Source organism: Pleurodeles waltl, chromosome 2_2 (genome assembly GCF_031143425.1).
Source record: "Pleurodeles waltl isolate 20211129_DDA chromosome 2_2, aPleWal1.hap1.20221129, whole genome shotgun sequence".
NCBI classification, from domain to species: Eukaryota; Metazoa; Chordata; class Amphibia; order Caudata; family Salamandridae; genus Pleurodeles; species Pleurodeles waltl.
In genome coordinates, this window is record NC_090439.1 from 876,435,254 (window position 1) to 876,462,532 (window position 27,279).

The 27,279-nt window shown below is 45.8% G+C and overlaps 1 protein-coding gene across 2 annotated transcripts in view; it reads right to left on the bottom strand.

Moving 5' to 3' along the window:
• RGS22 (regulator of G protein signaling 22) overlaps positions 1-27,279 on the bottom strand; it is a 742,354-nt gene that overhangs the window by 554,676 nt on the left and 160,399 nt on the right. For both annotated transcript variants that reach the window (XM_069220550.1, XM_069220549.1), the window contains exon 10: positions 20,826-21,006. In XM_069220550.1, the coding sequence (XP_069076651.1) occupies positions 20,826-21,006 (181 nt within the window). The remainder of the gene's footprint in view (positions 1-20,825; positions 21,007-27,279) is intronic.

A 27,279-nucleotide genomic window follows, 5' to 3' on the forward strand; every position in this document is an offset into this window, starting at 1 on the left:
CCCCCTCAACGTGTGTCTCGTGAGGAAGATGCGTTGGCAAATATGTTGCGTGACTTCGCTATCCGTTCAGCAGCCTTGTGAGGAAGATGCGTCAGCAAGCAGCTGTGGGCCTTCACTCACCTTGTCAAAAATCCCTAAAAGGCATCAAAAATGTTTTCAAGAAAGAGTTTTTTTTTAGGGCCGGAAGCGTGGACATCTCTACACCCTATTTGGGACATGCAAGATTCAACCAGACATATTTTGGATCCTATAAGGGTTTCTTCTCCCAAAGACAAAAATTTCACAACGGGCCTTTAGAGGAGATAGAAGACAAAGAGGATTTTCATCAGGTAAGAGTTTCACAAGATCTTTTAGATATTCCTATAAAAGGTGAGAGGCAGATTAGGCCAATTTTGTGGGAACTGGCGACTTGTAACACAAGACCCCTGGGTTTTAGAAACTGTCAAGGGATAGAAAACTGCAGTTTAAAGGTACCCTGGTTCACACAAACATTCCTTGAAAAATTACACTTTCAGACAAAGATTCAAAGTTGGTAACTGAAGAGGTACAGGACTTGTTGGCAAAAGGGGCCATCCAGGAAGCCACAGATGGGGGTCTAGGTTTCATGAGCTATATTTTCTTGGTCAAAAAGAAAGACAAAGGCACGCGGCAGGTAATAAACCTAAAAGATTTGTACAAGTGGTTGGTGTATCATCACTTCAAAATGGAGGGAATGTACCTGTTAAAAGATGTGTTAAGAAAAAGGGAGTGGCTAGCAAGACTATACCTCAGTGACACTTATTTGACTATACCCATTTGGCACCCTCACCAGAGGTACCTATGATTCAGATGGATGGGAAAACTGTGGCATTCGGCCTTTCTTCAGCCCGTTGAAGCTTTACCAAGGTTCTTCGTCCAGTAGAAGCATGGCTACGGTCAAGGGGAGTGAGACTAATAATTTACCTAGGTGACATGCTAATTATGGACCAACACAAGAATGTTGTCTTACAACATATACAGATGTTTGTAGACTTACCTGAATATCTAGGTTTTATTCTAAACAAAAAGAACCCCACCTTGACTCCCAGTCGAGATACTCAGTTTCTGGGCTTTTTTGAAGACATGTTTCAAACAGAGTTGAGGTTACCAAGAGAAAAACTAAAGCAGTTTAGAAAGGAGTTGAGGAAGGTGTTAGCAGCGAAAGTGATACCACTACGAGTTTTGGCATGAATTTTAGGTCTCTAATCCTCCACAGGCAATATTCCCAGGTCCTTTGTACTACCGGGCCTTTCAGAGACTAAAAACCAAGTCCTTAAGAACCAACTGGTCATACTCTCAGATGACAGCTCTAGAACAGAAATCCATAGAAGAGTTGGAGTGGTGGCTCAATAATGTAGAGACTTGGAATGGCAAAGCAGTTTTCGTAAAAAAAGAACCAGAGTTAGTGATTGTGATGGGTTCTTTATCCCCGGTAGAAGAGATATTGGAAGAAGGCGACAGGCGCGGGAATTGCGGGGTTAATTAATTTATTTCTGTTCGGTTTTAAGACGGTGTGATCATCTCCTCACAATGCCAGTCTTGTTTTAGTTAACCAAAAAAAATAAAATCCCTTTTTTTCTTTCTTTCAGGGTTCTGGTGGTGCTCCGGATGTGGTCTGGTCCAACTTTGAGAAGGGTCCGGTCTTCCCGTATATCAGCGGCCCAGGTTCTCCCAAAATAAAGAAGGACAAAAACAGGTAAGTGGGGAATAGGATAATATCTATATTTATTGGGTTAGTAGGGTGGTGGGAGAATAGGTAGAAGTGAAGGGAGGTGAGGGATTACTTTTGTTTTGTGTTTTTCCCCCTGTGTTTTCTTCGAAATCCCCCTTTCTTTTGGAGCAGTTATTTTGGCTTGTTGGGGTTTTCGTGAGGTTAGAGTTATCTAAGGCTTTCCTTTATACAGTCTCCCCTTCCTTACAGGACCTCTCCCTTTTTCCCTTAATCCCCCTTATTCTTAATAACCACCCTGAGCCAAAACCCCAGTTACGGTACGATCGTACCTGTGGTGGCCACGCCCCTCCAGGGACGCGGCTGGCTTTCTGGCGATCTCCCGACTTCTCTGGGACAGGGGCGGGAGGTTCCCTGAGCTTTCCTCTTCTCTGTAGTCTCTCTTCCTCTGCTGTGGGACCCTCGTTGTCGGTCCGCGGTGTTCGTCGTTCGTCCTCTTCACGTCGCTCTCTCCTAGCGTCTCTCTCCGTCTCTGGTCCTCGGCTTCCGGGTCCGTCTTTTCTGTCAATTTCTTTCCTGACGCAGACGGCGTCCGACGTCATAACCCCTAGACCGTCTCGGGTGCCCCGGGGGTATCCTTCTGCAGCGGCCGTACCTTCTTGTGAGCCGGCGTCGGGAGACGTCCGGTTACACATCCCCTCCCTCGAATGGGGCTGTTCGAGACCCACAGGTCCTGGGAACCGGGACAAATAGTCAGCCTGTCCCATAAGGTCACCAGGGAGATGGCAAACCTGGAAGGAGAAAGGTTGAAGCTCCATAAACCATCTCAGAATACGATTGTTGGTATCCTTATATCTCGAGAGCCAGGTAAGGGGAGCGTGATCCGTATATAATAGGAAAGATCTTCCCAAAAGGTAATATTGGAGGCTTTCGATTGCCCACTTAATGGTGAGACATTCCCGCTCTATAATGGGATATTTCTGTTCCCTGGGAAACAGTTTCCGACTAATAAAGACCACGGGATGGCTAATATTGTTTTCATCTTTCTGGAAAAGCACGGGTCCCAGCCCTACGTCGGAGGCATCAGTTTGAAGGTGGAAGGGGGTATCAAACTCAGGGCATTTTAAAATCGGTTGAGTAGTGAGACATCTTTGTAAGGTATGGTAACTATGTTGTTGAGCCGGGTTTAGTTTCGTAATATTTTTGGGTTGGCCTTTCCTTAGAAGGTCGGTCAGGGGGGCGGCCAAGGTGGAATAATGTGGTATAAACCTTCGATAGTATCCCACTAGGCCTAAAAAGGAACGGACCTCCTTTTTCGTTGTGGGAGCATTGATGCGTAGGATGGCTTCAATTTTATTAATTTGTGGTCTAAGTATACCTTTTCCGATGTGATAGCCTAGGTAAGAGATATCATTAAAGGCCAGTCGGCTTTTGGAGGGGTTGGCTATCAGTCCAGCCCTTCGTAACGCTGTAAAGATTTTGTCTAGATGCGTTAAATGGTCTTCCCAGGTCTCGCTATAAATAACGATATCATCCAGATATGCGGCAGCGTATCTGGTATGAGGTCGTAGAATGGTGTCAATGAGACGTTGGAAGGTGGCGGGTGCCCCATGTAACCCGAAAGGGAGAACATTAAAATGATATAGTCCTGAGGGAGTAGAGAAGGCCGTTTTCTCTTTGTCTTCTGGTGCCAACGGGATCTGCCAGTATCCTTTGGTCAAGTCGAGGGTGGACATGTACTTAGCTTTTCCCAATTTTTCTAAGAGTTCGTCTACCCTTGGAAGGGGATAAGTGTCAAACTGGGATATAGAATTGACTCGTCTAAAGTCAATACAAAAACGTATAGACCCATCTGACTTGGGCACCAATACCACCGGTGAACACCAGGGACTTTGGGAAGGTTCTATAATGTCCAGGTCTAACATTTTTTCTATCTCACTTTCTACCAGAACCATCCTAGCTTCAGGGATACGATAAGGCCGTAACCGTACTATCTTACCAGGTTGGGTTATGATTTGATGATGTACCAACTTGGTTCTACCGGGTATCGAGGAGAACACATGGGTATGATCATCGAAGAGTTGGTTTAATTGCTTACTCTGTTGAATCGAGATTTCTGTATTTATTGTAGGTATCTCGCTTCCGTTAGGGCGATCAGTGGGGCACCACCCTATCTCCAATTCCTTAACTGTGTTAACTAGACGTCCCCGGTTCTGGTCTGGCAGAGGTTCTTCCCATCTTTTTAACAAATTAACATGAAAGATCTGTGACCTATTGGGACTATCAGTGAGCTGAATCTTATAGGTCACGGGTGTTACTATCCCTGTCACATTATATGGTCCCTGCCACTTTGCCAACAGTTTGTTGTCTGAACTGGGGAGAAGCACTAATACCTTATCTCCTACGGTAAAAGTCCTTAATTGAGTATTTCTATCATAATTTCTTTTCTGTTTATCTTGAGCCTTCTCCATATGTTCCCTTACGTTTTCCCACACTGTGTGTAGGTGGGATTTTAATTCACGGGTATATTCCAGGATGGACTTTTCCCCATCCTCCTCCTCCCATAACTCCGCTGCCATGTCTAATAAGGTCCTGGGCTGTCGTCCGAACAACAATTCAAACGGACTATGGCCCGTAGAAGCTTGTTCATGGGTCCTGATAGCGTATAATACTAAGGGGAGTTTCCTATCCCAGTCTTTACCTGTCTCTGAAATAGACTTCTTTAGAAGAGTTTTCAGAGTACGGTTATATCGTTCCACCAAGCCATCTGTCTGGGGATGATAAACCGACGTCCGCAACTGTTTGATCCCCAGAAGTTGACATATTTGTGTCATCAAGTTGGACATGAATTGGGTACCTTGGTCTGTTAAGATTTCTCGGGGAAAACCGATTCGGGAGAAGAACCCTATCATGGCATGGGCAACACTCTTGGTGTTAATACTGGTGAGTGGGATGGCCTTGGGGTATCTGGTGGCGTAATCTACTAACACTAGTATATAACAGTAGCCTCTAGAGGAGGGTAGGTGAGGGCCTACAATGTCCATTCCTATTCTTGAAAAAGGGATATCTATGATGGGAAGAGGCTGTAAAGGGGCTCTTCTCGTTGAACCAGGATCAATCATTTGGCATTTAGGACACTGCTGACAGAATTTCCTAATTTGTGAAAAGACCCCCGGCCAGTAGAACTTCCGCAACAGATACTCTTCTGTTTTCTCCCTTCCATAGTGGCCACCCCCGGGCTGGCTGTGGGCTAGGTGTAGGACTTGTTGGCTATAAGGTTTGGGTACTATCAACTGCTTCTTTTCTTCTCGGTCATTGCTAGTGACTCGATATAACAGATTTTTAACTATTGTGAAAGATGGACCCTTGTCTTGGAGGGTCCAGGGTCGTGCACTTTTCCAGGCATGAACCAAACTTGGATCTTCTCTTTGACAAGTACGGAATGGGGGAAGGGCAGTAAGGGTAAGGACTTGTGTAATTACACTATCGGGACTCAAGTTTTCTTGTGCGTAGGCTTTTCTGGTTTCTCTTTTTTCATTTCGGGAGGGTTTGTATCGAACTATCGGAGGTGGTATAGGTATGTTAGAGAAAGGAGCACTTTTCCACCAGGTACTCATATCTTCAGAAATGTTTGTACTATCAAGAAGTTCCGAGAAGTCTGTAAAGTCAGTTCCTATAATAGCTTCTTCAACTAGTCGTTCCACTACCCCCATCCTTATGGGGGTTTCTTTTCCTTCCCAGGATAGGGTTGTCCAGACTAGGGGATATTCTCTTGTTTCCCCATGAATACAACAGATGGATACAGTAAGTCCTGAAGTAAAGGTAGGGCTACCTAGTAAATCAGCTCGGATTACGGACTGACTGCACCCTGAGTCGATGAGGGCCACTGTGGTTCTTCCATTGATAACAAGTCTCTTCTTATAATGGGTTTCTTTTCCCCCTGTATAAAAGACTCTCCCCCTAGTAACTCCTATTTCCATTGGTTCTGGTTTTTCTGTTTTTAGGGGGCAAACCCGAGCGATATGTCCCCATTCTCCACAGCTAAAACACTGGGGTTGTTGTATATATGGTCTTTCAGGTCCTCGCGTTTTTCCCGGGTCCTCGGTGGTTCTTCGCCCCAATGAGGAGGATGGTCCGGGGCTCTGTCGAATGGGGTTAGGCGTTGGCCGAAAGGGGGGGGCCTTGAACTCGAGGGAGCAGTGAAAGGCACAGGCTAACTCAATGGTGGTGTTAGTATCTGGGTTTGGGTGTTGTTTGATCCAGTTACGCGTGTTGGTAGGTAGGGCGTCTAGATATTGTTCTAAGAGGACAATCTCAATGATATCTTCCCTATTAGTCCCAATGGGGCCTAACCATTTGAGACCCAAATCTTTAATCCGGAAGTATAGGGCCCTGGGATTTTCGGAGGGTCCCCACTTGGCTTTTCTAAACCGGACTCGGTAATGTTCTGAATCAAAACCCACCCGCTCCAGGATGCTCTTTTTAATGTCCTGATAGGGAGTTGTTCCACCTGGGTTTACCGCTTGATAAGCCGCTTGGAGGGTTCCTGTTAATAACGGGGCGATATATTGGCCCCATCTATCCTGGGGCCAGGTAGCGGAAGTGGCAACTCGCTCAAAATTGGTGAAAAAGGCATCCGGGTCTTCGCCTTCCTGATACCGCTGTAGGACCGAGCTGGGCACATTCGGATGCACCCGGGTGGCTGCAATTGTATCCGTGAGATTTTTGATGGCATTCTCATGAACCAATTGATTGTTGGCCATGATAGTGGCCTGACTTTTAAGAGCGCTTTGCAGGGCCTCCCTTTCCACTTTAGCCTCCTTCTGTTGCTCTTCCAACACAATTTGCAGATGCCTCTGTCCCTCGGCCAACTGCTGCATCATATCGGATATCGTGGGTGTACCTTCCATGGTCTTAGATTACCTGTTGCCTGGTCCAATATCCCACTTCTGACACCACTGTGACGGGTTCTTTATCCCCGGTAGAAGAGATATTGGAAGAAGGCGACAGGCGCGGGAATTGCGGGGTTAATTAATTTATTTCTGTTTGGTTTTAAGACAGTGTGATCATCTCCTCACAATGCCAGTCTTGTTTTAGTTAACCAAAAAAAATAAAATCCCTTTTTTTCTTTCTTTCAGGGTTCTGGTGGTGCTCCGGATGTGGTCTGGTCCAACTTTGAGAAGGGTCCGGTCTTCCCGTATATCAGCGGCCCAGGTTCTCCCAAAATAAAGAAGGACAAAAACAGGTAAGTGGGGAATAGGATAATATCTTTATTTATTGGGTTAGTAGGGTGGTGGGAGAATAGGTATAAGTGAAGGGAGGTGAGGGATTACTTTTGTTTTGTGTTTTCCCCCTGTGTTTTCTTCGAAAATCTCCCTTTCTTTTGGAGCAGTTATTTTGGCTTGTTGGGGTTTTCGTGAGGTTAGAGTTATCTAAGGCTTTCCTTTATACAGTCTCCCCTTCCTTACAGGACCTCTCCCTTTTTCCCTTAATCCCCCTTATTCTTAATAACCACCCTGAGCCAAAACCCCAGTTACGGTACGATCGTACCTGTGGTGGCCACGCCCCTCCAGGGACGCAGCCGGCTTTCTAGCGATCTCCCGACTTCTCTGGGACAGGGGCAGGAGGTTCCTTGAGCTTTCCTCTTCTCTGTAGTCTCTCTTCCTCTGCTGTGGGACCCTCGTTGTCGGTCCGCGGTGTTCGTCGTTCGTCCTCTTCACGTCGCTCTCTCCTAGCGTCTCTCTCCGTCTCTGGTCCTCGGCTTCAGGGTCCGTCTTTTCTGTCAATTTCTTCCCTGACGCAGACGGCGCCGACGTCATAACCCCTAGACCGTCTCGGGTGCCCCGGGGGTATCCTTCTGCAGCGGCCGTACCTTCTTGTGAGCCGGCGTCGGGAGACGTCCGGTTACAGTGATAGAATAGGATGCAAGCTTAGAAGGCCGAGGAGAAAAATGTGGGAGTTCATCCATGGGTGAACACTAGACAGTCCAAGAGAGGAAATTACACATCATTTCCTTAGAATTGTTGGCAGTTTAGTTCACAATACGGTGCTTTATCCGTGGAATGACGAAGTGTTGCGTAATGCTCCGTATGGACATGTCCACTATGAGATATGTCAACAAGTTGGGCAGTTCTCACTCAAAGACTTTAGCAGATCTGGCAAAAGATTTTTGGGGGGGATATTGTCTGAGCAAGGGAATTTCAGTAGTGCTGGAGCATATTCCTGGTCTAAACAATGGTGTGGCCGATCAAAGATTAGAGCAAATGGAAGTTGAACAGGGAGATATTTCTGAGCGTTCATGAGAGATGGGGCCCTTGGAGTATTTGAACTATTTGCAGACAGACTGAAAACACAACTACCAAATTCTTCAGCAGAGACCAGACCCAGAAGCTTGGGGAATAGATGCTTTTCTACAGTACTGGAGTGGTACCCAAAGTTCTTCTCCAACTACGCAACTGCTGAGAAAGGGCTGAGATAATAACCATAATTTGGAGGTCACAGGCATGCTCCCCAATGTTAATGGAAATGTTAACAGATTTTCCTCCTCTGATTCCAGCCATCAGAGAAGTAATCCTAGGGTGGGAAGGTGAATGTCATCCTCTAATAGAACAGGGACTATTAGAACTGATGGCCTGGAAGAATTTAGGAGACAATGTGAAACCCCAGGTCTTTTGGCAGAAGCTTTCAGACATATCAGAGTACTGGGTGTCGGGGACCAGGAGAGCATATAGACTGGCTTGGAAAAAATGGGTTTGTTGGTGTATCCGACAGAAATATGATCCCATTTTATCGACTATAGCCCACATGAATAATTACTTAACTGGGCTGTTTGGATCGGGTTTGACTTATAGAACAGTAAAGGTCTATTGTTCAACGATTGTTGCTGGACATTCTTTACTAGAAGGTGTGTCTGTGGGGCAGAATATACTTACCAAAAAGATTGTGCAAAGTACGCGAGTCCTCAATCCTCCTATTACCAAATATTCTTCTGTGTGGGATGTTGGTCCGGTATTACGAGTTTTAGTAAGTTGGGGTGATAATTCTACCCTATCTCTCAAACACTTTTCTTACAAACTGCGAGTTTTACTTTGTATGGTATCCGCCAGAAGAACTTTGGATGTAAGGGCTCTGGATGTTACAAACAGAGCTTATCAACCAGAAGGTGTTCGTTTCTACTTAAGGAGAACAAAAACTTTACCTACATCTATTTTCTACCCTTATTTTGTATTATTTTGTATTGAATGAAAGAATATGAGACGAGTACTGAATGTTTGAGACACAATACTGCTCAATTACTTATTTCTTACAGATGGCCCCATAAAGCAATCTCACTACAGACATTCGCAAAATGGGCGAAGGAGGTCGAGTTAAGAAGGTGTGTATGTTAATAAGTTTGGAGTGCACTGGGCCAGGGATGCATCAGCTTCTACAGGTTTTGTCATGGGTGGCAGTCTGCAAGATATTTTAAGAGCGAGCTGCAGATTGGTCAAATGAATACATGTTTAAAGCCTGCTATTGTAGACCTGTTGTGAATGTTATTGATAATGTTTTGACAGCACTTGCATAAGGTTAATCTCCGTGTCATGTCATAAAATATAGTTTTATCACAGCCTGATGGGCAGAAAATCGGGATTTGATTAAAGACAAGAAGGCTGGGATTATCCCACCTCTCTTAACGCGCCCTGATGAATTTAGATTTCTTATTTTCAGCTTCATGAAATGGTATTCTGATTTGCTGAGGAAGGTGCCTTTGGAAAAATCACTGTTGGATTTTTGATTCCTGTTTTGGATTTATCTTGTTTGCGGCCTTTAAAGAAGGAAGATGGAGGGGGCGTGGCCAAGATGGCAGCATGAGAAGCCTTGTTACTGTGGCTCTCCCCGCTGGGCCGACAACCGTGGAGTTCGGCAGTACCAAGGGCCCATGTCATCGTCCCCTCCGCGACACAAACTATAGTGGGCGCGGGGGTCGGCGAAGACAAGGTTTTTGCCACGAGCACAGCTTAGTGCGGGGCTCACGCGGCCAGGCGGCCCCCGAGATGGAGAGGAGGGGGACCGGCTGCCAGGGGACAGAGAGGGACCGTGAGCGCCTTGACGTGATACCTGCATGCCGCGGCTGCAGAGGGACCCATCCGGCGAGTGGACTGCTGGACCCGGGGCCTGGGCACCAGAGATGAGTGGCTGAAGAGACCTCCAGCCTAGTGATGGTCGGGCCGGGTAGTAAGAAGACGTCCTGAGCTTGCTGGGGCTGGGCGCACCTCGTTGTAACCCCCCCCAGTGCTAGCTAGTGGCAGGGGCTGGTGCGAGCCCAGTTTAGGGGCCAGGTTGGTGGAGTTTTCTCTCCTGTGTTGCAGCCATTCTGGGAAGCATCAAGGTGGGCCCCAGGGGCTCCGATGACGAGTTGAGAGTGGCGGGTGTCGAGGTGCCGTCACGCTGTCCCCGAGGGTAGCGCTTGGTTTTGGGCCTGCCTTGGATTGGGCCTGGTCCTGAGCTTAGGTCTACGGGGAGGCTGCCCCTGGAAGGAGGACAGAGTCGAGGAGGTCTGAGGGGGCTCTGGAGGAGGCGCCAGGAAGACAGAGACGAATAGCACCCGGAGGTTCCCTTCTCAAATGGGAGCACTGTGTGAGGTGATAGAGCTGGCTGGGCCCTGGGGGAACATAAGTGGAGAGACTGCGAGCGGAACGGGTCTAAGGCAATGCAGGATATTCCCACCCGGCGGCCCAGGGTCTGCAGTACATGCCCCGCAGAGTGCCCAGACAGGGGTTGCGCTGCGCCTGGGTGGGCCCCCCATCGTGTTGTGCTGGTCAACGGAGAAAGGAGCGTTAGGATGGAAGATCCTTGAAAACGGCTCCACTGGTTCTACCCGGGGGGGCAGCCTCGCCACTGGTGAAATCTTCCCTGCCACAGTTTGGGGCAGGAGCGCACTCTGGACGGCGCCGGACTCGCCAGGCCACATCAGCCTGCTTGTACCAGGAACGCAGGTGACACAAGCACCATTTAAGCTTATCCCTGATCAAGAAGAACACAATTTCTCTGGATCTCCACGGACTGCTCTGAGCATAAGGGGAGTGAGGGAGATGCCTCGGTTCTGGTGAAACACCCTGTGGATAAGACCATCTGACAGCCCCTTTGCGCAGACACTTAGCTTTATCACAATGACTCGGATCAGGAGAGAGGGAGACAGACTAGGGGACCTCCCGCTCATACAGAGCGGGCTACCAGCTGAACTGAAATGTAAATTGGGCAGCACCAGGCACTTCTTAGATCATGGTCTAGTCGAAACATAAAAAGGAGCAGTCAGTCCGGAAGATGTTGACTAGATCTGCACCAGCGCAAAACAAACCTATGGACAACAGCCCCCAGCCCTTGCTGCAGGCCGACAACGAGGGAATAACTGACGGTGAGCTTGCCCCAGTCACAAGGGGCTTTCTCAAGCCCCTGTTTGACTCCCTAAAGGCTGATCTCCAGGATCTTAGGAAAGACCTCTCTCAGGAACTGCGCAATCTTCGCTCAGATCTTACCTCAATTGGGGAACGGGTCTTGGGCCTGGAAGACAACGAGATAGAGAGAGACGACGAGGTTGAGCAACTGCGTCAAAAGATTCTGTGACAATGGGAACAGCAAGACCATCTGCAGATAATGTCTGAGGACCTTGAAAACCACTCTCATTGCCACAACATCCGAGCCAGAGGTGCTCCTGGTGGAGGTGAAGGTGAGGACATTAGAGAGTAAATCACAGCCCTATCCGCTCACTCCTGGGACGGGAGGACAACAAAGAGATCCTGCTAGATCACGTACATAGAGCTAGGTGCCCAGAAGGAATGGGGTCGAGGCCGCCAGCCATCAACAATTTCCTGATTTAAGAAGACATCCTCCGGCTGGCAAGAAGTCAGCAGCATATTCAGTTCAGAGGTCATACACTATACCTGTTCAAGGACATATCGCTGCTTACATTGCAACGGCGCAGAGAGTTTAAACCGATTACAGACCACCCCCGGTCTGGCAATGTCTCATATGTCTAGGGACACCCATTCAGACTTATATTTTAATGGGAGGGCCATCTACACCAATTGAAGACAGTTAAGGAGGCCCAACGGGTTTTGGACATAGTAGAGGACTTGGAGTCCCAGACCTCCGGGGAGGCCTTTCCAGGGGAGTGGCCTTGAAGGAAGCAATCGGCCCAGCAGCAGAAACATAATAGGCCATCATCCAGGGAAAGAGCACAGGAGCGACAGTGGTCCTGGACAGTATCAATTCTGACACCAGCAAATAGATGGCAAGAGCACAACAGCTATGTCCTGCACCTGACTGTGGGGACACTGGACTGCTATGTTGCGAAAACTGGGCCTGAAGCGGCAGGGCCCTCTGGTAGTTTAAGTAATATCATCAGATGCCCTTGAGTCAGGATAGACTCCCTCTGCATGGATTCCCTCGAGTTGGGGACTATTGTTCATGTTTGGTTTAGCACATGTTGTGCCATACTGTTATCTCTTTCGATCTCCCCATTCTCTCTACATGGAACGAAATTCACATCTGGTGAGCTCCAACACCCACACAATATTTGGCACCACACCCAACACACCCCTCTCCACTGCATGCAGGTGACATATGCCCTTCTTGCCTCCCACACAAATGACACTTACATTTCTGAGCCTCAATGTCTGAGGCCTCAACAATCCTGCAAAACGGTTGCCGATACTCTCCCTACTTGAGCGCACGGAGAGCCATATTTGCTTACTACAGTAGACACATCTCTTGTCTATAGATTTCTTTCGGGTGAGCGTTAAACAATTCCTTCAACAGTACTGGTCCTTTGCACACAAGAAAAAAGGTGCAGTGGCGATCCTTATATCAAGATCTTTACCAGGTGGAATTCCTCTCCAAGGTAACCGAGATAAAAGGAAGATACCTGGCATTCAGAGTACGGGTGGATACATTCCATTTTACACTGGCCACAATCTACACCCCCCAATACCAAGAAGGAAACCTTTGTCATACAAGCCCTTACTCAGACATTGACTACCCCCAACACGGAGCTTCTTATAGGGGGTGACTTTAACCTAGTCATGGACAACGACCCAAACTGGTCGGCCCACCGGCATGGCCAGAGGGGTGCTTTCTCCCAGCAGGGCTTCAGTGGCTTAGAGACTGTGGACTGGCAGAGACATGGTGAGAGTTAAATCCGAACTCTCGAGACTACACCTTCTATTTGGTGGCGATTAAAATGTATACCCGCATAGACCATTCCCTAGCTTCCCCAGCCTTTCGAGCCTAGATTAGAGACATCACGATAGAACCCAGGTCCCTATCAGATCATGCCCCACTTTCGCTAACTGCTCAGTTTGATTCAAGTCACCTTTGTTCTTCTAACTGGTTCGGTGAAGGCCTTATGGCAGTCGATTAATGATTACCCTAGCCTTGAAAACAATGAGCCTTCATCCCTTGCATACATTTGGGACACCCTTAAAGCAGTGGTGTGGGGGAAGGTTATATCTATATTCGCTGCAGAAAATAAAGTTAGAAAAGAGTAATGACTCCAGCTTGAGCAGAAAGTGGCAGAATGGGAGCGCATTCATAAACGCACATTGGTCTCCAGAGTCTGGAGAGAGTCAGAAAAAACCCACCTCCAACTGAGGTGTCTAGACTTGGATCGAGCGAAATATGCCATTGTAAGACTAAAACATAAATAATATGTGGAGGGCAACCTCTGTGGGTGGCTGTTACCTCAAACTGCAGGCACTAGCCCAATCCGCTAATATTAAAATGGTGCACTCCTCCCTTATGGGAGAGGCGCAAACGGACCCCCAAATTGCACCATATTTTGCGAATTCTACCAATCTCTTTATACCCCCGACACAACTATAAACAGTGACCCCCTCCCCCTACCTGGATGGGTGTTCCCTCACCTCGCTCCCCCAGCCAGACATACACTCCCTAGACAAACCAACTCAAGTAGATGAAGTTGCCTCGGATATCTCACGACTGAAGTCTTGGAAGTTACCGGGTCCATACGGCTTCATGCCACTCTTCTATAAAACCTTTTGCCTAGAGTTAGCACCGACACTCACAAGACTATTCAACTCGTCACAGAGACTAACTCCCTTTGTGATAGCATGCTTGACGTGACCATAACTGTGATCCCGAAGCAGGGCAAAGCCCCAGTGGAGTCTGGGTCCTATAAGTCCATCTTGCTCCTTAACATAGATAACAAATTGTTTACAGGCATTTTAGTGCACTGCCTAAAACCTCTCATGCCCATGCTGGTGGACTCAGATCAAGCAGGCTTTATCCCGCACCAGCAATGTGGAGACAATACAAAACGCCTCCTGCATGTTATAGATAAGACACACAGATCGCTGAGGGAGGCGCTGTTGTTGTCCATAGACTCTGAGAGTGTGTTAGTTAGGGTGCTCTGGCCCTACCTTTTTGAGGTGCTAGGCCGTTTTGGCCCTAAATTAATGTGCTGGACAAACTATGTCTGTAGAGAGCTCAGGGCCTCTGTCCGGGTGATCTGGCATGTCATCTCAGCCTTTTCCGATTCGGCAAGGGATGAGGTGGGGATGCCCTCTCTCCTCACTTCTTTTTGCCCCTTATATGGAACCCCTAGCCCAAAGAATACATATGAATCCCACCATAACTGGTATTAAATTCGGGGGGGACCATCACCTTATCAGTCTATAGGCGGATGATGTGATTCTGGCTCTGTCTGACCCACTAGGCTCACTACCAGCTCTCACTGCCTCTCTGCAAGAGTTCAGGACTATTTCATGACTTTGAGTGAATATGCAAAAATCTCAAATCCTGAACCTTATGGTTCCCCCTGCCACACGAAGCACAGCTCTGCTCCTAATTCCCCTACTTTTGGTCTCCCTCCCACAACACATATTTAGGCATCGAACTTGATAGCATACCTGCACGAGCTGCCCACAGAAACTACGCTGCCCTTCCTAAACTTGTGCTGACAGACCTGGAGAAATGGAGCAAACTTAAACTATCATGGCTTGGCCGGAAAGCAGCAATTAAAATGACAATCCTACCTCTTATTCTATACATTTTTCAAACAATTCCCCTCTCCCCCTCCCACTAAGACGCTAAACACACTTCAGTCTGCAATCCTCAAATTTATATGGGATGGTAGGCCCCCGCACTTATCAAGGCAGATCATGTTTCTCCCTAGGAGAAAGGGGGGAATGGCAGTCCCATGCCTTGCAAAATACTTGCAGGCTGCCCAATTGCGATTCATGATAGAATGGAGTCGCCCATACACGGAAAAACATTGGTGCTTTATGGGCCAAGCTGTCGCGGGGTTCCACATTTGGAAAGAACCCTGGCTTCCACGTAAATACAGGGCTAAAGGACTCTATTCTTCTGCCATCACTAGCACTTCATTCTGAGTTTGGGACACAGTTACTACTAAAAATTGACTTGCATCTTTCCCATCACCTATGACACCAATATGCACCAACCCAGACTTCGCCCCTGGCATGAACCCAGATTGCTTTCGCAGATGGCATGCCATCGGATGCAAGAGAATGGGCAGTTTATTTTGACATAGATGGCATTATCCCTTTTGATCGCCTACAAGAAGACTATGGGCTCCTGGAGGCAGACAGAATGGCGTACTTACAGGTTAGGCATTGGGTGCTCTAGCCCTCGGTCCGACCCCTGGCTGCAAGACCTCTCACACCATTTGAAAAATGGGTAACACACAATCAGTATGACAAACAACTGATTTCTGAGATTTACACCCACCTAACCACCACGGCACAGGTGCCCAAAACCACGGGACAGCGAAGATGGGAGGCTGCGATAGGGAGAGAGCTATTGGATGCAGAATGGGGAGACATCTAAGATAGGGCTCACCATACCGCCTGCAGTACAGCAGGCACAGAGACAGCTTACAAAATGCCCTCGTACTGGTATTATACCCCAGCTTGGATACACTCCTGGGACCACTCCAAAACAGCAGCCTGCTGGAGAGGGTGCAGTAACACAGGCACTCTATTGCACCTGCTATGTCATTGCCCAAAGTTGCAACATTATTGGAGTGGCATCTTAGACGGAATAAACAAGGCATTCCAAACAGAGATCCCTAGACTACATCTTAGACGGAATAGACAAGGCATTCCAAACAGAGATCCCTAGACTACAGACATATACTGTTCTCTGCTTTTCTAACCCACTTATATTTCCTCTGCGCTCTATAAAGGGTTGACAGGTGGCTCTGACCCTCAATGCAGCCCATCAGACTATCTTACCACTTTGGGGCACAGATAGAATTCCCAACCATACATCTTGGCTGCATAAACTCTGGTACTTGCTGGGGATGAAGAAGGTCGCGGAGGAACAACAGGCCGCAGACTTTACCACCTTTTGGGCGCCCTTCACTCAGATTCTGTCTTCTAAATTTAATGAAATCACATGCCCCACATACTTAAAAGTCTTATGACTAAGGGTAGAGCGCTGGCCCGGTACCTCACACCCAAAGCTACACATCCCATCATTGGGCCAGCAAGGGGAATTGGCAACTCCTTCAATCGACACCTGGGAGAACAGATGATAGGGGTGAGCTAGAGTGGGTAAGAAGCGGAAGGGGAGTTGTCTTTGTTTGTGTTATTATACTGTTTTATCACCTCATTTACAGCTTTCATTACGGCTAGTTACATTGTCGGCCTCCGAGTTGTGGCATCAAAGCTGTGTTACACATTTCTCAAGTGCAACTGCCGATGCCGGCCTAAAAGGTTGTAGGCAAACAGCTGTGTCTCTTTTGGTCTAAAAATTGCAATAAATAGAATTGATCAATAAAGAAGGAAGAAGACTGCTGGTTTCTGAAACTTTACAGTGTAATGATAAATTAAGTTATCTTTATTGTACCTGCTGTGAGCAGGCACTAAAAGGAGATTGCATAATCCTAGCCTCTGTGTCTTTGCTAAAATTCAGTTTTTCTGCCCATCATGCTGTGGAAAATCTACATTGTCTTGAGTCAGTGTCTGTTTAGGATCCCTCAGCTTTCCTTACGTAGAAAGCATATGAAAGCAAGTACAAATTCACTTAAATGTAAAATTCCAAGTAATAGGAACACTGGTACACAATGACCGGTATGGTTTTACCCAGAAAGCAGTACACTTCCAAATATTTGACAACTTACTCATATATTGCGCTCCACTCATGGCAAGGACAAGGATGGTCCCAAATGGCACTGGGCATCGAAAATGCGTTTAATACTATGAAAAAGGACAATATGTTTGAGGTGTTGCAGAGAACTGACTCTGGCCTAATCTTTCAATGATGGGTGAAACTCCTTTATATGGAACCACTGCTCAGATTAGCGATCAGACTATGTGAGGTATTGCATAAGTGGGAGGATCAGGATAGGAGTTGTGACACATGTCATTTTTGTAAGTGCAACCAACACTCTGGCATATTTACATAACCCACAGGCATCATTGCCCATCTTGCTGGCGGAACAGAAAAAGTTTGTTGAAGTAACTGATCTACCTATTAACCGGGCAAAATCAGTGGCCTGTTAATGGGAAGACTGGCTGGGGGTATCATGGGTCCATTCCTAAGCATGACCACCAGATAGGAATTGGAGCATTTTCAATATTTAGGTTACAGGTGCTACACACTCAGTCACTCCAATATACAGTAACATAGTAGAAAACTACAAGGATGGTGGAAGTCGATTACTTTTTGCAATACCCTCTCTGTAACTATTATTGGCCGTGCTGCACTTGCAAATACTGCGTTCTTACCAGCTATTTATAATCATTTACATAATATGTTATGTGAGATTCTGCGCCTCACTTTTAAAGAAATGGACTCCCTCCTAAGTTCCCTGGTCTGGGTGGGTGAAAGAAGAAGGGTGTGACTATCCATCCTCAAGACTGGACAGAGTAGAGGGCAGTCCGGGGCTGGAGCTATATTATATAGCTGTTCAGCTTCAGCATGCGGCACAGTGGTTTGGTGTGGAAGAGAATTGGGAGAAGAGATTACTGATAGGATGCTGTGAGGGGGAATTGCTCCCTGTTTTTAATGAAGGGGAGAAAATTGCTGCATCGCTACCCCCATGTGATCTGTCACACTGCCACTGTGTGGGACACTGCAGTGTATAGAGTAATCTCCATTTTCTAGGTCTTTGGAAATCTGGTGGTTATATCCACTCAGGAAAATAGCCCACAACATGTCTATGGTTCGTTGGTGGGCAGGGCATAGCTTGGTCAGTATGATTGGGGGGTGTTAGCTTCAAATTTCCTGACAATCACACTGGCACATGATGTTAAAATACATTATACACCAAGGAGGGAACACAAGAGGTGCTTGAGGGGCAATGGAAAAGGAGAGGAATGCGGATTGGTAGGTGTACTAAGTGAGACTAAGTGCATTATTTAGTGAAATAACCAAAACATTTTAAGTCTTTCCAAACAGAGGAAGAGAGTGTGTGTGTGTTCTTGTCTGTGTGTGTAAAAACTCCTTGTGAAATCTGACAGGCCTCACCATACCCGACTGAAAGCACCTGCACCCACCTATTTATCACAAAATACATTTATTAAGAGGGTGTAAAACCCCACACCCTGCCCCCTCTGAAGCTACGCCCCTGGTGGTGCGAGGACCGGTGCTCCACGTTTGGTGATCTCTACCCTGGGGAAATTATTTTTGACCTTCGAGGAGCCACGGCTCCAGTGTGGGGTGGAACTGGGACAATTCCTTCAATACCCTCTTCTGTTCAGGATGACAAAGGAACTTTGGGTGGACTTCCTTGTGTCTTCCCCCACTTCTATTGTCCTGAATGCGTTGTTAGAGATGAGCCATACTGCTTATGTGGTGTCCCAACTTTACAAAGTATTTAGGGCTGACAAACCTAAGACAATACTAACAGTTTGGTAAATATGGGATGGGGAACCGGTAATATAGTTGAACAAGTCTTGAGCACACATCCAGCTGATTTCCAGCAATGCCTGGTTCAAGTTGACACATTTTCATTTCCTCCATTGTATCTATATGACACATTTGAAATTGTCTAGAATATACCCAGATATGTTGTCTGAGTGTCCCAGGTGTGGTGGGGAAGAGCTGATTTATTTATTTGTTACAGATGATGTAGAGTTGTGACCAACTATGAGTGTACTGGCAAACTGTGACTTATAAACCATGCACTATTGTAGGCTTGTCTGCTGAACTGTCCAATTGCCCATTAATCCCTATTTACTTAATGTTATCCCTAACACAAAAGATCACGGATTAAGTACAAATGTATGCTGTTGGGACTGGTATTGGCAGAATGCTGGACTGCCATACAATGGCTTACATCATGCAGCCCAACAATGGCTTAAAGGGAGAAAGACCTACTGGAATGTGCAATGGAGGAGGAAATTAGAATCCAACTAGGTAGACAGATGAACGAGATGATTTGACATCTTGGTCGATAATGCCTCATACACTTATTTGTGGCTGGGGAGGGGCGCTGAAGGGGACGGTGAGGTCGTACCTCAATTTTTTTAATCCTGAAACAAGACCGATACTTATGTATGTGTTTTAATGGCCCATGTGTTTATCTGTTCTTGTACAAATGTCACAGTTAAAGTTGTTTGTGAAAAAACAAATAAAAATGTTTAAGAAAAGTTGTGAGTAATATGCTAAAAAGCATAGTTTAAAGAGCATTTTCACCCTGTAGAAACCAATGCAAATATTTAAAAAAAAAATGCATATGAAAGCAATATTATTTATGCCACTATGTAGAAACAAAAGTGTGATATAAAAGAAGGGGTGAGGGTCGGGAGTCAGTATAACATGCACCAAGTCAATTCTGTGAAGTATACAGCACTGATTTGTCAGGAAATTTGTAAAAGAAAGACATTTTCTTCTTATGTTCGATATTGTTAAAATGTTAAATTACTCGAGCGGAACAGTACTTAAATTGCCAAGCCAGAGAGAGGCAGGTCATGAATGTATGGCGTTTTGCGCCTTATATGAAACAGACTGAAGAGCTAAAGAATGTAATGCTATTTTATTCCATTTGTATGCTATGGAGCTGTAATTTAAATGTGTATTCTGATGCTCACATCACAATGACCACTGAATAATATACAAGTTTTGATAAAGCTATGAATTTAAAAAATGTAGTTAGTTGACAGTTTGGATAAAAGCGTATGGATACATGATATGTTTATTTAGATCAAGTTGTGTCTTTAATCAACCTTTACAATAACAGTGATAAGAATTTTGATTACCTTTTTGATCAAAGGGCTTCTGAATTTTTAACTTTATTGTTCTGGGATTATAGATCTATATCATAAATATTGTAATGTGGATAGTAAATCACAAGAAATGCAGGAATACCCAAAATTGTTCCTGTGTATTACATGCCTTGTGAAAATACGTTTTATAAACATAAATTGTTCTTCATTGAATGTTAAAATTAACAAACAGACCATAATGAAAAACAATAAGCACAGCAGTTACACTCTCATAAAAAACATAATAAGGTTGCATTACACTGTCTCTTTGGGTAATACCTGCTGCCATAACGGGATAATGTACCCGCAGTCACACATATAATAGCACAAGTTACAGGCTGGATGAATCTTTCTCCCCCTTTTACATTATGCTTTTTCACAGGTGAAAAGGTGAAAGCAACTCAGAAATCTTCAAAGGCACACCAGTCTGAGCGAATTTTCCAGCACCAACTTTACGCTATAGATAAAGGCCTTAAACAATGCATTACAAACATATCATAACAAATAATACAAAGCAAGGCTAAAAAGGTAAGGGAAGAATTTGAGATTTTTCCCTGTTACTACTGAGCTCTTTCTAAGAAAGCCCATGCTTGCTCAATCCTCACCACTGTTTTTACAATACCCTCCCTTTTAACTTGAAAATGGAGCGACCACCACCAGTTGTGCTATTGCTTAAATACTATGTATATGGAAATTAATGGTCAGTAGATATTAATAAGCAGCTGCCTACCAATAATGTCCTGAGCATAGACAGATGGAAAGAAGGATTTCAAGGAGAGGTGAACAATCAGTCTGAGGTTTGAAAGTAACTACAGCAAATACAGAAATTGTACATTAAATGCAATGTAAAAGGAACATTGACCTTTTCTTGTCAATAGGATTATATTTGATCCTATCTTGCCTACCTGAGACAGTGATGTAGATATTCTTGGTAGGCATGATTTGGCTCGTATAGGAAGCAACGTCACTGTGTGAGGGAAGGGGACCGCATCTCGCTTAGGTCTCAGCTGACGATCTTGCCAGAGCTTAAGTTGTGCAGTAACACCTTCTGCCGCAGCAGAATGAGCCACACAAAATCGGGGACCCCTTGCAAAGAGGAAACACACAGTTGTTAAGTCTATATAAGCATGACTGCTTTCCAGATCCAGAGTACACCTTGGTTCACTGCAGATATTTTAAGCTACTATATTTTCTGCAACATTTAACCTTGACTTTCTTTGCATGAAGGCCCCCAACAACATGAACGTTTATTGTGGAAACAATCACGTTTCATTCTTTGCTGAAATATGACTTTTTCTATTCAACACCCTTGGTCTCCTTGGTAAAACGCCCATTACGTTTATTTCCTACTAAAGCAAAGACCCCCAAATATTGGTGGTGGTGTTAGTGTCATGTACATAAATAGACTAAGTCCATAAGTGGACTATTTCACCCTTCTCCTTATTAACAAATTATTTATCCACATATCACTTTGTCTCAATATGATTTAAAAATCTGTTTATTGCATTTAAACCAGGGCTAAACCATGGTTGAAGCCACTGACCACACAAGGACATTTGCCATATTTGTACCTCTATGTTTTCCATGTTCATGCATTCCTACTGATTGCATACAGATCTAGGGATGGCTTTGCTCCTGCAGATAAGTATTACATTGTCATTATCATCATTTCTTTCATCAGGGCAACAACTGTATTTGGTTTCCTTTCCTAACTCAGATTGCAGATCAGTGAATTGAGGCCACTGCAATGCTGCCCCAGAAGAGCAGGGGTAAATGACTATAATTATAACAACAGGAGTCTAGTGATGATAGACTGCTGTGGGATCCTAGAAATCAGGTCTCACATACACACGGTTTTACATAAAATGGGAAATGGAAGGAGGGCTGAACTGCAGGGCCTAACAGTTAAGAAGCTGAAGAAGATGTGTAGTGGCAAGGGGTTAAACCCTCATCAGAAGTTAAAGGATCTTATATGAGAGCTACGTGTGGAGATGTCAGTACGACTTACCTCTTCTGCACTGATACCCACCCTCACACCAAGGGGCTAGTGTAATACTTCAATAAGATATTGAAGAGTATAATGGCTACTCTAACAGACCCATGCCTTCAGCTCCTTTTAGGGCTTCCTGTGTCTGAGGCATCCTTGCTTTTGTAAGGGAGGCCAAAAGGGTCGACCCTAGAGCACAAACCAATGATATGCTGGATTACATTATAGACCTCTATGAAAAGATGGTCCAACACATGTACAAAGTGAAGAATAACTTTGGGCCAGTCATGCACTAACGAAAGAATGGTTTGCACAACACAACAAGGCTACCCATACTGGCTACCAAGAGTGTCCAGAAGTTTGGATCCAGAAGCCTGATTGTCCTAGTGTTCTGGGGGACAAACTGTGTAACACTGTTGTCAAAAATATTTGATGTCAACTACTTGGTTCACACAGGAGCCACACTGGAGCCCTGATGGTTCTTTTCCATAAATAAGCTGAAACCGTACCAGTGCATGGAATAAACAGTAGTTATACCCAGTCGCTGAAGAGTCAAGAAGGACAGTAAGTCCATCCCTGAACTGGTTGCAGGTAGAAAAATTGGATAGCTCAGCAAAGGCATCAAGCTCCCTTCTGACCTAACATTTGCAGAGCAGGCTGAGTGTAACGAAGTGTTGGGTGGCTTTGTTCACCTGTGCTCAATTCATCGTGGGTTGACACAGAAATGGAGGGTGGACAGTCTTCCTGTGAACAGTAAAATGTACAGCATGTCAGAGAAAGCCCAGGAATGTAACAAGGCATATACATTTACATTGATGTAAGTATTCCTGGAGTCCATGAGCCAGTCGTGTCGAACTGGCTCCCACACAGAGATTAACTTGTGCTTCTGCACTAAATAATGGCGCCACAACGCTGTTACTAAAGCTGATGGCCATTCTATTCCCATCCTGTACAAAAAAGAAAGGAGGTGAACTCCAAGTAGTTATGGACTGGAAGGTTCTCTATACCCAGATACCGGTGAGAGCTTTTTTTGGCTTCAATGGGTAATCCATGAAAACTGTGGCCATTATGGCACCATAGTTGGCTGCTTGAAAATCCAGATCACCAAGAAACAGCTCAAGGAAGTCATCTGGACTGAAGAGTGTAACAAGACCTTTGATGGTCTGAAGGCTGCCCTGTGTCATGAACCTGTTCTGAAGGCTCCTGACTATGGTCAGACCTTATACAGTCCAGATAAATACCACTCCTTAAAAAATGAGCTGGTCTGCTAATGACAAAAACACTCTGCCACTGTGTGAGCCATTTATCTGGCATCATCTGAAAGACAGGAAGATAGAGCGGCCTGATTAGAGTTCACATTGGTGGAAAAGGAGTAAACCAACTGAGTGTCGTCAGCAAAAGATATTAAGGATAGACCACAGGGTTCCACAATCTTAGCCAGAGGAGACATGTAGACTTTAAAAAGGGTGGGGCTCAGGGAGGAGCCTTGAGGAACCCCGCAAATAAGAGGAAAGGTATTGGAAAAAAAGACCTATCCAAGACTTGGAAAGACCTATCTTCCAAAGAAGAGGAGAGCCAATTAACAGTAGTACCCTCAAATCCTGCTTGGGTGATTCTTTGAAGAAGGATTTTGTGATCCACTGTACCAAACGTAGCGCTCAAATCTAATAGAATGATTGCAGCGTAACCACCTGCATCTAGACGTTGTTTAGTGTCTTCTGTCACAGCCAGTAGGGCAGTTTCCGTGCTATGTTGAGGTCTCAAACCCATTTGGGTGGGATGAAGAAGCTTATGTTCTTCAAAGAAACCTGTTACTTGTTTATTGACATGTATCTCAACTATTTTGGATGCTATAGGAAGGAAAGCAATAGGTCTATAATTGCTAAATAGAGATGCATCCAGCATAGGTTTTTTCATTAAAGGTTTAATAACAGCATGTTTCCAAGCTTGCGGTAGCTTGCCAGCTGTGAGAGAGTCATTAAGAATATTAGTTAGAACAGGCACTATGACATCCGCACCTTGAGCTAGTATGGATGGAGCGGCAGGATCCAAAGGGGATCCCAGTTTTATTTTTGACAGATAATCTCCAAGTAATACTCCGGCCCTGGGCTGAAAGACTGGGAGAGTGGGTCTAGGAGGGTGATATTTAACCTAAGATGTCAATTTAAGCTCTTGGAATAGGTTATCCGGAAAAGTTGCTTGAATGTCAAGGATTTTCTTTTGGAAAAAATGCGCCAAATTATTACTATGTTCTTTCGGTGCTTCCACTAGATTAGTAGAAACAGGTTCAGAAGTCATTTCTTTGAATATAGATAAAATCTCCTTAGGGGAATTGTAGAAATGTTCTATTCTAGAGGCATAATAGGCTGCCTGAACGGATTTAATTTCCATATGGTAGGATCTAATTGCTTTCCTACATTCAAGTTTGGAGGCGTCGTCGTAAGTTTTCCTCCATTTCCTCTCCAGTTTCTTACACTCCTTTTTTTGGTGCTGCAACTTTGGGGAAAACCAGGGTGATTTCTTCTGACCAATATTTTTAAGAGCCGTCTTGGTCGGTAATATAATGTCTAGGAAATCCATTTATTACATTTTCTGCTGAACAAGATTCTGTGAAGGAAGAGAAAGTACGAGTATGTTTTAATGTGTCTAACCAGTCCCTAAGATTCAGTGATGACCACTGACGGAAAGTCAGCTTCCTAGGTGGTTGGTAGGTATGAGTAAATGATGTAAGCGGGAGCATGAGCAGAATTAAAAAATGATCAGACCAAACCAGGGGGAGGGAAGGCTGCGCAGCTATAATTTGAAGGTTGCTGAACATTAAGTCGATAGTATGACCTTTGATATGGGTGGGGCCAATAATCAACTGTGCAGGTCTAAGCTGCCATATCCATTAGAAGGGTTTTGCCGGCTGTGTTATGGACCTCATCTATATGAATATTAAGGTCACCAAAGATGGTGAAGTTGGGGTGTCTGCAGGTGAAGTCCGCAGTCAATTCTAGTAGAGCTTGTAAAAACGTCCCATATGGGCCGGAGGGACAAAAGAGCGTGGCCAAGCAAGATAGTGGCCAGGACATGCTTTTACGGAAACACTGGCACTGTGCTCTGTAGTTGCCTTGATGGAACTCCCTGGTGCCTGTGGGGTGCAGAGGAGGCAAGGATCGGAGGCCTGGTGCTGCTGTGCGTGGGGCTTGGGAGTGCTCCTCGGGAAGAAGGACACCTGTAGTGGCGATCATGCAATTGTTGCCTTTGCCTGGAGGCGGGTGGGTAGCTTTGTGTTCCATTCTGCCAGCAACTGGAGATTCTGGCGGCGTCGGGCAAGACTAAATTGTGGCCTGTGGTGAAATAGTGCTGGCTGCAGGGCCTTGTAGGAGGGATCCCTAGCACATTGGTGAATGTGCCACACCACAGCTGCATTAACTGAGTACTGTACAGTACGGCACACAACTGTAAGCCAGGACTTGGATAGCCTAATTGGGGGACCTCTGGTGGCTTGAGAATGCCTACTGGTGAAGGCTGAAGAGTTATCAACCTACAATGAGACAACATGGGCATCTCGCTGTTGGGTGGTGTACCAGAAGTCACTTATATTAAACCCTTTTTGGTACTCTAGTCCACATTTGATCTCTCCAGTACTTAATTCTTAAGTTATCTTCAGTTGAGACATACTCTAGAGGTGGACTGTCATCCAGCTACAGAGATTCAGGACTTGACCTCTATTGAGGCTTGAATAACCTTGAAAAAAAATCCGCAGGGGCTGTTCTTTCATGCTCTACCAATCACTTATAGCCAACTTACTGAATGATGTATCATCCCTCTGTGTCAAATGGGAAGATGAAGTGGGACAGCTGGATGATGCAGACAGGGGAGACACACTTCTTGCTCCTAAGGTTGGACATCTTAGCTTGGCTGAGATAGAGTCTACTCTACTCCTCACCAGCTTTGGAGAGCAGGAATATTTGGAACGCCAACTTGCTGTAGGCGCTAGGTAAAGAGTGGTTCATAGATACACATAGGCCCTCATTCCGACCCTGGCGGTTTGAAACCGCCAGGGTGGAGGGCAGAGGAAGCACCACCAACAGGCTGGCGGTGCTTCCCGGGCCATTCTGACCGCAGCGGTAAAGCCGCGGTCAGAAAAGGGGAACTGGCGGTTTCCCGCCGGTTTACCCCTTGCCCAGGGAATCCTCCATGGCGGCGCTGCTTGCAGCGCCGCCATGGGGATTCCGACCCCCTTCCCGCCAGCCTGTTTCTGGCGGTTTACACCGCGAGAACCAGGCTGGCGGGAACAGGTGTCGTGGGGCCCCTGCACTGACCATGCCACTGGCATGGGCAGTGCAGGGGCCCCTAACAGGGCCCCACAAAGATTTTCAGTGTCTGCTTTGCAGACACTGAAAATCGCGACGGATGCCACTGCACCCGTCGCACCCCTGCAAATCCGCCGGCTCCATTCGGAGCCGGCTTCCTCTTTGCAGGGGCTTTCCCGCTTGGCCGGCGGGCGATCTTTTGGAGATCGCCCGCCGGCCCAGCGGGAAAGTTAGAATGACCGCCGCGGTCATTTGACCGCGGTGCGGTCTTTTGGCGGTTTCCGCCCGGCGGGGTCGGAATGACCCCCATAGTGTGGTGTTACCACAAAATGGTGATGTTTTAGTAACAGATTGTGAAATCATTAAGTGCTGTTATAGACAAACCAACTGACCTCTCTCCCAAATTGTGCCTATAGGTTACATTGGAATAAAGTGTGAGGAACCCAGGGCGAGCAAATCCTGGTATGTGTTGCCGCCTTAGTAGCCAAAAGGCACCGCTAAAACATGGAATGCTCCTCCCTACATTTATGTTTATTACGGAGAGCATACTGGTGTGCAAAAATGGAAGAACCAATATATGTGGCAGGTGGGTGCCCCAACCAATTCTAAAAGGTTTGAAGCACTAGGCTGAACCACTTCAATATGAGTACATTTTAGGAGTCAACTGCTACGTAACTAGAAATGATGCAATGTGATTTTCATATATCAATAATTGTCAAATATCAAAAGGTACACTACTAATTGTATTTGACAACTGAGTGCCATCTGGCGGACCCGTTGTTTACTGTATTTTACAGCTTTTAATTTGAAAATATGATAACAGAAAAATCCTGTACCATTGTATTATAACCACGCTACTATCCAGCTTGCACTTAACACAAATGATTCCTCTAAAAACACCTTTGGGAGAGGGCCCACATCCCCAATCAAGGAGTCGTTAAATCCTATCACGTGTAACTTCTTACAGTGATACAAGGACATTCTAACTTAAATGGCTGTTCTCTCATTTTCTAGAGATGTTTTTAGGGGAGAATCTCTAACCATCATGTAAACAGATCCCTAAATCTTATC